Genomic DNA, 15,259 nt, shown 5'->3' on the forward strand with positions numbered 1-15,259 from the left:
TTTATTAGAACGACTTTTCATTTTTTGGCCTCTCAGAATTCGAGTTTGGTCAGTTGTCTGTCTTTCTGTCACAAAGTTGTGTATGCTCTGTATCTTTTTACCTCCTTGAAATGTTTTCAGACGATTTGGCACCTATTTTTACTATGTACAATGAGATCACATGCAGAATGCAATTTTTAGTCTTACTGGTTCAAGGTTAAGGTCGTACAATGAGATTAGAGATTAGATAACGAGTGTTTTATCTTTGTACCCCTTCGAATATTTTTAAAACAGCTTGCCATGAATGCATTACATTAAGCAGAACACAACTTTTAGTCATGTTGGTTCAAGGTCAGGGTCATACAGCGATAATCAAAGGTCAGTAATTTATGTCTGCTCCATATTTATTTAACCCCTTGAAGGATTGTCAGATAACCTGGCACAAATGTTTGTCATGAGATGACAAGCTGGAGGCAGCTACATTCACCCAGCCATATTTCTGTCTAGGTTTCTACATTCAGTTGTTTTTGCAATGTTGTTACCATTGTGTAAAATTTTTATTTCAGAAATTGTGGTAAGATATTTTGCCACTCTTGCTGTAACGAAACGATCCCTCTTCCACATCAGATGATCAACACAAACGAGCGTGTATGCCAGACATGTTACAGTAAACTTACAATGCTACTCACGAAATCGGTTATAGAAATGGACAACGGGATTGGGGAACTGAGTTCACTGGCGGCTGCAGCCTCCAACTAGGAATAAATTAAATGGACTTGCTCTCATAGTGGAAGTTACTCTTTGTGTACTTTGCAAGTGTTTTTGTTCATTTGTTCATTTCTCATTCCAGGAGATAAACTGTCTTTAATAAAAGAACTATAAAAAACACACTTATAACTAGAAGTATGTACATAACTAGAAGTATGTACTGCACGGCTTCAGACCTCTTGTATCGTTCAAAAGTTGAGCAAAAGTCAATATGATAAAAACACCCCTGAAATTCAGTATGTTCTAATGGCTCAGATTTCAAATTTTTCTTATGGAAACCATTCAGCTGACCTACAAACAATGAGTTTTGAGGCACGCCATTGTTTAACATGATCCTTAGAATGGGGCTGTGAGGGCATGAAAATTGCAGTTTTTATGCTTACGTCTTTAAAGATACCGTATAACTGGTTATTTCTGTGAGTGAAAATATTTGCGTTTTGTACATGAAAATGGGTATACTAATTTCCGCAATTTAAATTTCTGCGGATTTCTGTAGAGTGGTTAATTTAATTTCTGTATTTATCCATGGAGAGTTGCTTTAATGTTTGGGACATGGCTTTGTATAGTGAGGTACAAGTTACCAGGTTTAAAATTTATTTCATGCATAAAATACAGTTAAAACCTTTCTAACAAGGTATTTCAGCAGAGCCATTAATTTACAAATCTTGCTTGAAATATCGCAAACACCAAACTGGCTAAAATTGATTGTACACGATAAACTGATAAATTCTTTTGTACTTTACTGCTAGTGTTACAAATCTTTATCAATTAAAGTTAAGCAAGGGGCTACTAGCGGGATACATGTATTGATTAAGTAATTTAAAGTACACAGGTAAAAAGAGACGACAAACTGGGCGAACCGATATACAAACTACGAAATATTTGCGAATTTAATTTTTGCGGCTGGAAGAGACCCGCAAAATATCGCAGAAATTACCTACCCGCAAAAATAACCAGTTATACGGTAAGACATTTTACTTTTTGTGTGTCAGCTCATTTCTGTATCCTACTTTGACTCTACATTTTAGAGCTTTTGGCAAAAAAAGCAAAAACATGTTTGAAAAATTGTCCTACCTAAAAAATGTTAGGGAACATGTAGTTTTTTTTTTGTGTTGAGTTTGTTGAGCAGTAATATAGGCATGAACACTTGCAAAATGCATCAGAGATGGTGTTCCATGTTGCCATAATCGATGAAGTGCTTCATATCTGTTAGAAAAATACACTTTGAACAGAAGAACAATAGTAAATTTGTTGTGTTAGCATAATGTCAGTGAATATCAGCAGACGAATACCTGTGTAACATTCTGTCAGTCATTGTTTGTAGAAGAGATGTTCAAGTTATGGACAAGTACAGTCAGCAATTTCCATACAATTACTTCACTCTTCTTAAATATTTTTATATTCTTTGTCAACAGACATTGTAACAACTACAGAATGAAGAAATAGGAAACGAAAAATATGTAATTAAATGGAAATTGCAAATTGTTCTTACAGGTACATTAACTTGAACAAGAAACTTTGTGGAACAGACTAAACATTCATGATTAAATTGGAGTATTAAGTAGTTTTTTTTTTTCTTTACAAGGTAAATAAATCTGAATTTGTTATTGGAGTTGTTACCTAGGTTAATAGGTACTGGATAGACAATCATCTTGACCCATGGTCAGTGTTCTCGATCTGAAATTTGCAGCTACCGACTTAAAAAGGATACTTTATTGTTAGCCTTTTTTTTCTTACAATTGCACATTTTTATTTCATGAAGGTTTGAGTGAAGCTGTTTCATTGAAAATCTTCAGTAATACAATAGCATTACAGATTGAATGATGAATAAAATATGTGGGATATTTAAGTTGAAGTCTGAAGTTCAGACTAAAAAGTTCATGAATACCTGCCCTGGTAGGTTTCCTCCTTTCAATTTTCCAATGAAAAAAAAATCAGTTTTCTATTCAAACTAAGTAAGTTTGATTATTCAACATTTTTTTTTTTAAGTAAACAGTTTTAAGACTGTGTTGTTGGTTTAAAAACACAATCCAGTTGAGGTTGTTTTTTGTTAGCAATTTATTTATGCACAAGTTGATTTTTGTGAATTTAATGCTACATTTTATGTTTGTAATTTCTTTACGTAATCAAGGAGAGTGGAACTTAAAAAAAATTGTTGAGTCTAATACTTGCAAACAAGGAGTTGAAATGGATTTATACTATTGTTCCTAGTTTGAAGGTTCTTGATAAATACTTGATTTCTAGGAACTTTATCTTCTAACAAGTTTTTAAGTCACTCAACAAATAGAGAAATTGAGATTAGAATAACAAATATATGTAAGGAATCACTCAGCATGCTAATAAGCATCAGCTAAAAATTCTGTAGAATTAATGGAATGGTTCCCTAAACGTACCTCTAAAATTGTTTTACAAGTATTTTGGAAAGTAGTGGTGTACTTTGTTAGAATTTCATTGGTTTTAAGACAATTAACAGAATATGTAAAAATGTTAAATCACAATCTTGTGAACAATTCATGAAAAAGAAAATGCTGTTACAGAATCTGTTAACCAGTAACTTTTGTTTGATCTCTTTATTTGTACTATATTTCTAATGCATCTACAAAATAATTGTACTATTAATTTGTTTAATTTTGTTCAACAATTTACAGAATACTATTTACAGTTTATGTTCTTTCTTTTTTTTCAGCCTGTGATTTTTTTTCTCAGTTTGTGTTTATATTAAATTTTAGTTAACTTGTTTATTTATTCAAATATTGTGTAGCTCAGTCTCCAACATAAATTGTTAGATTTAATCGGAAGTTTTTCTAATACAGTTAAATATATATAATGGTGTAATTAAGGCTTAATCATTAATCACTTTTTGTTAACATTAATTAATCATTCTCTGATACATTATATATTTCAAATAGAAAATTAACCAGTAGAAGTTGAAAAGTCGCCATATTACAAATTGGTGTGATGTTAAAACAGAAGAAACACTCATTTCATACACAGTTGTAATTTGCATATTTTAACAGGTCTTACTAGAACTTTAATTATTTTAGACTTCTGATACAATTATCTAAAGATCTGGTGTCATTGCAAAGTTGGCGGTTTTGGCCATCCCTGGTTCATGTGTATTTAATTCAGACTTAAGACATTGATTTATTTTTGGATGTTGTTTTTATCTTTTGTGAACTTTAAAAACTGCAAAGAAGCCAGCATTAGTTATCTCACTTATTTTCAGTAGCAAAACTATCGCCTGAAAATTAGCTAAAATTTATGTCTGCTAGGAGGTCAACAACTGTTTCGCAACTTCTTGCAGTATGTTTTCAGATGCTAGCAGTACTGTTTGCAACTCAAGGGTTGAAAGCGAAACAGTCATAAGTGCTTTTTTATCAATATGCTCTTAGACCATTTTTGCTCTTACTCATCGGATGCTAACAGTACTGTTTTGCAACAATGAAGCGTGAAAGAACATTTACATTGAACAAGCTTCAAGTGAAATTAATGATGATTATCAAAAATTATTATTTTATAAAGTTTGATTTTTTTTTCTCAAGTAAGTAATTCAAATTTTTGTTTGTGAAAAAAATGGAACAATTTCATGATTATCGTTTGCATCATCAGGTCACATGATTAATTGTAATTTTGGGAACCAGTCATCATTGTACGAGGTGTCATTTAGCGTCTTCATGATTGTATGGACATCAAGTCTGCCTGCACTCTGTTCTCTATGGTAACTGTGCTTCTATATGGTGATATATGTGAAAATTACTCAAATAAATCATATTGAGCTTGTATGTGTGTCCTGTTTGTTTCTTAGCTCACCTGTCATGTAGTGACAGGGTGAGCTTTTGTGATCGCCCTTCGTCTGTCCACAATTTCTTGTCTGCACGATAGTGGTTTCATTTATGATTTTATTTCAACCAAACTTGCACACAACTTGTATCACCATAAGATCTTGGTTCGTATCTTGAACTGGCCAGATCCCATTATGGGTTTCAGAGTTATGGCCCCTGAAAGGGCCAAAATTAGCTATTTTGACCGTGTCTGCACAACAGCAGCTTCATTTATGATTTGAATTCAACCAAACTTGTATCACCATAAGATCTTGGTTCCTTTCTTGAACTGACCAGATTCCTTTATGGGTTCCAGAGTTGTGGCCCCTGATAGGGCCAGAATTAGCTATTTTGACCTTGTCTGCACAATAGCAGCTTCATTTATGATTTGAATTTAATCAAACTTGCTAAAAACTTGTGTCATCGTAAGATCTTGGTTCCTTTCTTGAACTGGCCAGATCCCATAATGGGTTCCATAGTTATGGCCCCTGAAAGGGCCAAAATTAGCTATTTTGACCTTGTCTGCACAATAGCAGCTTCATTTATGATTTGATTTTAACCAAACTTGCACACAACTTGTATCACCATAAGATCTCAGTTTCTTCTTATACGCCCTAAGGGACGTATTATGTTATTGCCTCGGTGTCCGTCAGTCTGTCTGTTAACAATATCCCTTCTGCGCTGTAACTCTTGAACCCCTTGAAGGATTTCAAAGCAACCTGACACAAATGTTCACCTCATCGTTTCGATGTGCAGAGCGCATGTTTCGGATGGCTCATTTCAAGGTCAAGGTCACACTTGGGGGTCAAAGGTTAAATGACTTTGTTTTGTGTGTATATTACTCTGCATTTGCGTTGCATTGCAGTGCTCTTGTTTTTATTTGGCAGATCCTTCTTTTGTTCACTTACAATAATTGTTTTTAATTACTTCCCTTTTAACTTTTTTATTATTTTCTGTGGTACAACATGGATGGTACCTCCAATTTTTAGGTGTTTTTTGACATATATATACCTTTAAGAAATTTTCAACTGTATTTTCTCATGATTCTTATGATTGATCTTGTTTAGCTCATCCGATTTTTTGAAAAACAAGAGTGGCAGACTGTCACAAAATACACCAGTCATCGAAATTGGCCTAATTCAAGGGCCATAATCCAAGAGAGCCTGGGGCGAGTTGGCTGGTTATCGAACTTGGCCGAGATATTATGCCAGCAAACATTGTCAGCAAGTTTGGTGAAGATCGGATGAAAACTGTTCAACTTAGAGCGCGGACAAGGCTAAATTCGCAGATTTCGAGTAATTCAAGGGCCATAATCCAAGTGCCTGGGGCAATTTGGCTGGTTATCGAACTTGGCTGAGATATTATGCCCACAAACATTATCTGCAAGTTTATGGAAGATCGGAGAAAACTGTTTGACCTGGAGAGCGGACAAGGCTAAATTTGCTGTTTTTTCTAGTAATTCAAGGGCCATAATCCAAGAGTGCCTGGGGCGATTTTGCTGGTTATCAAACTTGGCCGAGATATACTACAAACACGTAGGTGTTCACATAATACGCTCCGCTCTTTCAGAGACAGGCGTATAAAAAATGATGAGTTATTGTCCTCACTTGATCGGAGTCTGCGTTCCCTGGTTAAGTTTTTAGCTCACCTGAGCACGAAGTGCTCAAAGGTGAGCTTTAGTGATCACCCTGTGTCCGGCGTCCGTCGTCGTCCGTCGTCCGTCCGTCCGTCCGTCGTCAACAATTTGACTGTTAACACTCTAGAGGTCACATTTTTGACCCAATCTTAATGAAACTTGGTCAGAATGTTACCCTCAATAAAATCTTGGACGAGTTCGATATTGGGTCATCTGGGATCAAAAACTAGGTCATCAGGTCAAATCAAAGGAAAAGCTTGTTAACACTCTAGAGGTCACATTTTTGGCCCAATCTTAATGAAACTTGGTCAGAATGTTACCCTCAATAAAATCTTGGACGAGTTCGATATTGGGTCATCTGGGGTCAAAAACTAGGTCATCAGGTCAAATCAAAGGAAAAGCTTGTTAACACTCTAGAGGTAACATTTTTGGCCCAATCTTAATGAAACTTGGTCAGAATGTTACCCTCAATAAAATCTTGGACGAGTTCGATATTGGGTCATCTGGGGTCAAAAACTATGTCACCAGGTCAAATCAAAGAAAAAGCTTGTTAACACTCTAGAGGTCACATTTTTGGCCCAATCTTAATGAAACTTGGTCAGAATGTTACCCTTAATAAAATCTTGGACGAGTTCGATATTTGGTTATCTGGGTTCATAAACTAGGTCACCATGTCAAATCAAAGGAAAAGCTTGTTAACACTGTAGAAGCCGCATTTATGACTGTATCTTCATGAAACTTGGTCAGGTTGTTAATATTGATGATCTTAAGGTCCAGTTTGAATCTGGGTCATGTAGGATAAAAAACTAGGTCACCGAACCAAATCAAATGAAAAGCTAGTTTACACTGTAGAGGCCACATTTATGACCATACCTTAATGAAACTTGGTCAAAATGTTAATCTTGATGATCTATAGCTCAAGTTCAAATCAGGGTTAGGTGGGGTCAAAAACTAGGTCACTAGGTCATATCAAAGGAAAAGCTTGTTAACACTCTAGAGGCCACATTTATGACTATATCTGCATGAAACTTAGTCAGAATGTTAAACTTGATGATCTTTAGGGCAATTTTGAATCCGGGTCATGTCGGGTCAAAAACTAGGTCACCAGGTCAAATCAAAGGAAAAGCTAATTAACACTGTAGAGGCCACATTTATGACCATATCTTAATGAAACTTGGTCCAAATGTTAATCTTGATGATCTTTAGGTCAAGTTTAAATCTGGGTCAGATGGAGTCAAAAACTAGGTCACTAGGTCATATCAAGGAAAAGCTTGTTAACACTCTAGAGGCCACATTTATGACTATATCTTCATGAAACTTAGTCAGAATGTTAAACTTGATGGTCTTTAGGTCAAGTTCGAATCTGGGTCATGTCGGGTCAAAAACTAGGTCACGGGGGTCAAATAGAAAGGAATAGCTAGTTAACACTTTAGAGGCCACATTTATGACCATATCTTAATGAAACTTGGTCAGAATGTTAATCTTGATGATCTATAGGTCAAGTTTAAATCTGGGTCAGGTGTGTTAAAAACTAGGTCACTAGGTCAAATCAAAGGAAAAGCTTGTTAAGACTCTAGAGGCCAGATTTATGACTGTATCTTCATGAAACTTAATCAGAATGTTAATCTTGATGATCTTTAGGTCAAGTTTAAATCTGGGTCATGTGGGGGCAAAAACTTGGTCACCGGGTCAAATCAAAGGAAAAGCTAGTTAACACTTTAGAGGCTACATTTATGACCATATCTTAATGAAACTTGGTCAGAATGTTGATCTTGATGATCTTTAGGTCAATAGGTCAGGTGAGCGATACAGGGCCTTCATGGCCCTCTTGTTTGTTTAGGTCAGCGTTTCTCCTAAATTATCAAAGGTATTGCTTTACAACTTGCAACACTTTTCACCATCAATAACTGATTCTGTACAGCAAGAAACATAACTCCATCCTGCTTTTTGCAAGAATTATGGCCCCTTTTGGACTTAAAAAACATCAGATTTCTTGGTAAAGTTTTGCGTTTAGGTCAACTTTTCTCCTTAACGTTCCAAGCTTTTGCTTTAAAACTTGGAGCAGTTATTCACCATTAAAAGCCGACTCTGCACAGCAAGTACCGTAACTCTATATTGCTTTTTGCAAGAATTATGGCCCTTTTTGGACTTAGAAAATATCAGATTTCTTGGTTAAGTTTTGCATTTATTACTGAATGGATCTGACTCAAACTCTTATCAAAACATCATCATGCACATCACTGTTCAAAGTGATAGCTCTCGTTTCCTGAGGTACACCCTATTTCACTCTTCAGTAACAAAATAATCATGTGTGCTGTCTATGTAGACAGCTCTTGTTTTATCAGTGAAACTGTTACCAAGATTGTGATTTACCTAGTCATGTGTACTTCCCTTACGAAAACTTGCTTGAGGTCCAAAATGTTATCAGTTAAATAAAAACCTATCTTTTTTTTATTCGCTGAATATCTAGTAGTACCAGAACTACCTTAAAATTAAGTGGTCTGCAAAGAATATATCTAGTACTTCAAACTGATCAATAAAATTCATCCAAGCTAAATAAAATGAGGGACAACATACCATTTAAAGTCTGTGAATACAAAAAATGAATACTAATATGAAAATTAACATTACTAAACCAGGAAGTAGGTCGTCCAAGTTTGATAAACCGAAACTCGTGACATAACGCCATTTATCCAGATAATGTGGAATTAGCCTAGACACTGCATATGGAAAGGAAAATAGTCTTACAAGTAAAAGTCATCTAGTGTATACATCTATAAAATTGGCAACATATTTCTTTCTTTCAAAAGATAAAAGATGTTAACCAAAATCTTGATGTGTATTTTGGTTGATGTATAAAATAATGCCAAATGACGTCTTAAAATTCATATGAAATCCAAAGATCTAGTAAATCCTGTGCAAATACTGCATATCAAAACTAAGCTCATGGACCAGTACCTTTTGACCATATAATAGACAATATGTTCATTTACAATTGATAAATTTCATTAAAATCTTATAACATTTAACAGAAAATTTTCTATTTAAACAGATGTTACCAGAATAGGTTTTCAAATCAGCCTAGCAAAATAAATCCGGCGTACAACCCTATCTCTTTATTTGCCACATTTTTAATGTATATTCTGAAAAAGAAAAAAGAAGACCTAAACAAATTCCACCTCGCAGAAAAAATAATACCCGAATATGTAGAACTATCTTAACAAAAACTAAGTTTTCAATGTCCATGTTTTCACTTTTGATTAAAATATCGTAAATGTGACATTCAAAATGTATAAGGACAAGATAAAACTGACTATGGATAGGTAACATGACAATGCTATAGGACCTTATGTGACACAATAACCGGATGGAATAAAAGAAACAAATTGTAAACAATGTGAAAAATATGCTGGTCCACATGAGGCTTTTTTTACTACTTTGAAGAATTTTGTTTTGTCTTCGTAATCTTTTAAATACTAGTATTTATAAGTGCATGTAAACAGATAATGCAAAAAAAAGTTTAACTGAATAAGGTAGCTTGTACAATAACAAGAGCTGTCCGTAAGACAGCCAAGCTCGACTATTCGAAATATTGTCGCAGAAGCAGGAAGTTATTACCCAAAATGTTAAATATCAAAAGAGTTTTAAGTTCGAAACGGGACATAATTTGACCAAAATGCATATCAGAGTTATGGGACTTGATGCTATCAACTAGTTTAATAACCCCGAAGAAGCATGTTAAGTTTCAATTCCATATCTGCATTAGTTTTGGAGATAGTAACTTGCATGTAAAACTTTAACCAGAATTTTCTAAGTCCAAAAGGGGGCATAATTTGCTCAAAATACATGTTAAGAGTTATGGAACTTGACCCAGTGAGGTTGGTAACTGACCTAGAAAAAGAATAAATAAGTTTCAAAGCTATATGCCTTTTGGTAATAGCTGTATGTACTTGCACGCAAAACTTTAACCAGGATTTTCTAAGTCCAAAAGGGGGCATAATTTGCCCAAAATACATGTCAGAGTTATGGGACTTGATTCTATCAGCTAGTTTTATAACCCCGAAGACACAAGTGAAGTTTCAATCTAATATCTGCATTAGTTTTGGAGATAGTAACTTGCATGTAAAACTTTAACCAGGATTTTCTAAGTCCAAAAGGGGGCATAATTTGCTCAAAATACATGTCAGAGTTATGGGACTTGACCCAGTGAGGTAGGTAATTGATCTAGAAAAAGAAAAAATCAGTTTCAAATCAATATGCCTTTTAGTAATAGCTGTATGTACTTGCACGCAAAACTTTAACCAAAATTTTCTAAGTACAAAAGGGGGCATAATTTGGCCAAAATGAAGGTCAGAGTTATGGGACTTGGTGCTATCAACTAGTTTTATAACCCCGTAGACACATGTGAAGTTTCAATTCAATATCTGCATTAGTTTTGGAGATAGTAACTTGCATGTAAAACTTTAACCAGAATTTTCTAAGTCCAAAAGGGGGCATAATTTGCTCAAAATACATGTTAGAGTTATGGAACTTGACCCAGTGAGGTTGGTAATTGACATAGAAAAAGAATAAATAAGTTTCAAAGCTATATGCCTTTAAATGATAGCTGTATGTACTTGCATGCAAAAACTTAACCAAGGTGTGACGCCGACGCCGATGCCAGGGTGAGTAGAATAGCTAGACTATTCTTCGAATAGTCGAGCTAAAAATGGTCAAATACTTGCTTTTCATATTCATTATACTGGTATGTGCATAAACAGATTCAAAACTAAGAGCACTGCAGTTTTAAACATAATCTCAAATAGTGAAGTAACTGAAGTTTCAGACATTTGAACAAGTTTAAAACAACAGAGTGACTTGCAATATAACAAATGTAAGTGATGCTGGTGACTCCAAGACACAAGATTCTGATGAAGTACAAGAGATGCATTGCCAACAATGTGAAAAACATGCTGGAACACACAAGGTAGAATCTTACCTCTGTGTAGACTGCTTGGAATATATGTGTACGTTGTGCCTTGTTTACTACAGGCAATATTGTAAATTATTTTGAATAAAAATAATTTTATTTATTTTCGAGAAATCACGTTATTGGTTGCTAGGCAAAACAATATAGATTTATAACTGGTTCCATAGCTTTTCTTTATCTCCTGGGTACCGACGTTTTTTAAACCGGTTTCAAGCTAATACGCATGATCAGGTATTGTGCTATAAATACCGCTAAACCCGTGCTCTTCGTTCACTTTGCATTACTACATGGTTGTGACAAGAGAAAACTTACCAAGGCCAGAGAGAAAAGTTTTTCAAGGCTACGCTATAAAGAATCATTAAAATGCCACGCGGTCGCCGGAGACAGGCACAGGCTAGACGTGCATTACCGAGACAGGAGAGAGACGTTGAACAGGAGGAGGAGGAACAAAATGCGCTAAATGTTCGGCGTAATCCGAGAAGGAACGCTGCCAGAGACGAGCAGAATGACCAAGGTCAAAGAAATGTCAGGGACGCCAGAGGACAGAAAAGGCCTGCGGCTGACCTCGAGGACGCTGTAGACGAGAGGCTGCTACAAACAGAAGCCGTTGAACAGATTCAGAAAAATAGTCCCAGACGCGGATCAAGAGCCATGTCCCGTTCCACACTTCCTATGGAAAATCTTCGACGTCGAGCTAGACAGCTCATTCGATCAGGAATTGCATATAACTCCAGGTCAACATATAACACAGCTGTAAATGCTTTCATGAACTTTCGGTCTATTTATGGGTTAAAAAATCAACTACCTATTCCTGTCCAACAACTTACGCTGTTTATAGCTTATTGCTTTGAGAAAGGACTCTCACCGAAATCAATATCTACTTATGTAGCGGGCATCAATTATTATCATTAACTTCACGGTTTTTATGATCTTAACAGTATTTTTATTGTCAAAAAATTGCTTGAAGGTTGTCACAGGAGTCGCACTACACGAGATAAGCGTGCTCCGCTGACCAAGCCTGTATTATTCGCTGTTTGTAGGTCACTCTCGGAAGTATGTTATGACAACTATGAAGTAAAGCTATTTCACGCACTTTTTACCTTAGCGTATTTCGGTTTGTTTCGGGTCAGTGAACTTGTTAATGTAAACAAACACCAGTCAGAAATTGCATTACAGCGCAAAGATTTATATGTTACGAAAGATGATTGTTTAATCATTCGATTACACCGTTATAAAACAAATCAAAGGGGTAAACCGGTATACTTAAAGTTGCCAAAACAAGCTGACAATTTGTGCCCAGTCAAAGCAATAAAGGAATTTCTGTCAGTGAGGCCAAGCGTTCAAGCTCCACTTTTTTGTCATCGGGATGGGTCTGTTACAACTAGGACTCAATTCTCTGCAGTCTTAGCAAAAGCCATCAGTAAAACCGGCTTTTTAAGTGCACAGTACAAAACACACAGTTTTAGGATAGGTAGAGCCACTGATCTAGCTTCTGATGGATACCCGTCGGAAATCATAATGAAACTTGGTAGATGGACATCCAATTGCGTTAATCTCTATGTTCGAACATAGTATTAGCCTGCAGGTCTTATAGGGTACAATACAGTTACGTCTGTTTCACAACAGTAGTAATTTACATTCCAAACGTAATGTTTTTTCATTAATTCGATTTTATCTCCGAAAAATTGTTTATTCAGATGTCTGGGTTGTGGGCGACTCGATCCCGTTCTGGGCCGGCGAACACGCAAAGGCGACGGGGAAGCCAAATCTTGGTATACCTAACATATCAATTGCTTGGTGGGCTGTCAGAGGTCTTCGTTGGAGAGCTTTCAGACATGCAGTTGAAACACAAGTCATACTTTCATCTCCACCTTCAATAATTTATATCAATTTAGGCGGAAATGACCTAGTTTATGAAAATACATGCGAGTTAAGAAGAATCATTGAGATAGAGATCAATTATTTACGGGAAGCATTCCCAGATACAACAATAGTCTGGGTAGATATACTGCAGAGGCAAAATTGGCAAGGGGCATTTGGCGGGAAAAAGCCAATTGAAAAGAAAAGGAAACGCCTTAACCGCATTGCGCGGAAAATAGTAACCGAGTCCGGGAGAAGTGACGTCATCAGCCCCGACATTGACGCGGAAACAGCATTTTTTAGAAACGACGGCGTTCATTTAAATCTCGTCGGACTAGAATTCTACATAGATTACTTAAGGGATTCAATTAGGAAATTAATATAAGTAAAACAAATAGTAAACCTAAAAGCTGAATCTTCCATGTTAAAACCTCGTATATAGAATGCACATTTTACTAAATAGAATTTTGGGGGATAAATTGTTTAAATTTATTGTGGCGGAAAATTCTATAAACCGGAAGGTGATCAGGCGTGTCTGCTTACATTAGTTTACAATAAACTGATAATTATAATGGAAACAAATATTGTTTCATAAGTTTAATACATCTATTGTCTGGCGATAAGTTACAAGCACTGTATTTTCGGCGTGTGTTACTCTTATGTGGTTACTCTTATGATGTTATGTGGCTAGGGTTGAATAGGTTTTGCCCATAGTACTTGGCGAAATCTAGTTTTGTATTGCGTATTGCTTTGTATTGCGTTATCAACCCTCTAGCATGCAACTTACTGCTTTCCTTCACGCAGTGGTTTTGGTATGTGGTGACTCGTCATTTCCGGATACCTGGTCGTGTCTGGTAACTATCATGCCGTGACTACTGGCCCCGAAGTTGCCGTGCATTGCCACATTATGTTAAAGCTAGTCAAGTATTGCTACCTCGCTATGTCCGACAGTACAGAGTTACGTTATGTTGAAATTAAGCAGTATTGCTACCACTTAATGAGAGTGTAAATTATTTGTGACAGTGCAGAGTTTGTGTAAATAGTTTGCAGATATTAGCAAGACGCGCCTGGTCTCCTTCCGGTTACGTTATCACATACTTGGCGAGATACCTTGTCAAGTATATGTTTTTGAGCGGCCAATACAATACCCAACATTTTGTTCTTTTAGTAAATGTTTTATTTGTTTGGTTTATGATATATAAAGATATTAACATTGTAATATGAAATACTACCGTGTAGTAATTAAAAGGTATAAAGCATGGTTTATTTGTAATCCTTTCGAGTATTAAAATAATGTAAATTATTTTGAATAAAAATAATTTTATTTATTTTCGAGAAATCACGTTATTGGTTGCTAGGCAAAACAATATAGATTTATAACTGGTTCCATAGCTTTTCTTTATCTCCTGGGTACCGACGTTTTTTAAACCGGTTTCAAGCTAATACGCATGATCAGGTATTGTGCTATAAATACCGCTAAACCCGTGCTCTTCATTCACTTTGCATTACTACATGGTTGTGACAAGAGAAAACTTACCCGCCCGCCACACCCCTTTACTAGAATCTGTACCTGTTATTTTGATAATGCGATTAAACTTATTTCAATTGCTGATTTGAATACGTGTACACAATATTTTGATATTGTTAGTGTAATATTTGCTAACAAATTGACTGTTTTGCTGTAGTATTTATGCTTACAGGAAACTTCTCAGAACTGTTGTCTTAACGGCCTAATAGAAGAATGCACAGTCAGTATACATGGGAACATTATATGCAAGTCTATCGCTACGAGAAGAGATATCCGGCGATTCTAGGACATATGAAGAAAATGTGCGGTAACCAATGGATTCTTTAATAGTTATTTCAAACACATAGAACTCTGTTCTTGCATGTTCTTATTTTACATACGTTGGAATTGTGCATTCGTTGGAAAGTGATAAATACTGTCAAATGTGTAACAGACATACCTTGGAATTGTGCATTCGTTTGAAAACTGATATGTACTGCCATATGTGAAAAAGGCAATCAGTGAACGTTTGTTAGTAATGTCAGTGTAACTGTAAATATTCTCACCGAGAAATATTTGAAGGCCAATGATTTAATATATTTGTAGTGAACAATATTCTTTTGTTATTTTCATAACTAATGTCGCTCTATTTTCATATGCGGAAAATTCTATAAACCGGAAGGTGATCAGGCGTGTCTGCTTACATTAGTTTACAATAA

At 35.6% G+C, this 15,259-nt stretch overlaps 1 protein-coding gene across 2 annotated transcripts in view; it reads left to right on the plus strand.

Moving 5' to 3' along the window:
- Window positions 1-4,527, plus strand: part of LOC123533952 (myotubularin-related protein 4-like) — a 58,018-nt gene extending 53,491 nt beyond the window's left edge. For both annotated transcript variants that reach the window (XM_045315945.2, XM_045315946.2), the window contains one exon: window positions 546-4,527. In XM_045315945.2, coding sequence (XP_045171880.1) covers window positions 546-738 — 193 coding nt within the window. In that variant the 3' untranslated portion in view covers window positions 739-4,527. The remainder of the gene's footprint in view (window positions 1-545) is intronic.
- Window positions 4,528-15,259: the final 10,732 nt, after the last annotated feature.

The sequence above is a fragment of the Mercenaria mercenaria genome, chromosome 12, assembly GCF_021730395.1.
Source record: "Mercenaria mercenaria strain notata chromosome 12, MADL_Memer_1, whole genome shotgun sequence".
In the NCBI taxonomy this organism is placed as follows: domain Eukaryota; kingdom Metazoa; phylum Mollusca; class Bivalvia; order Venerida; family Veneridae; genus Mercenaria; species Mercenaria mercenaria.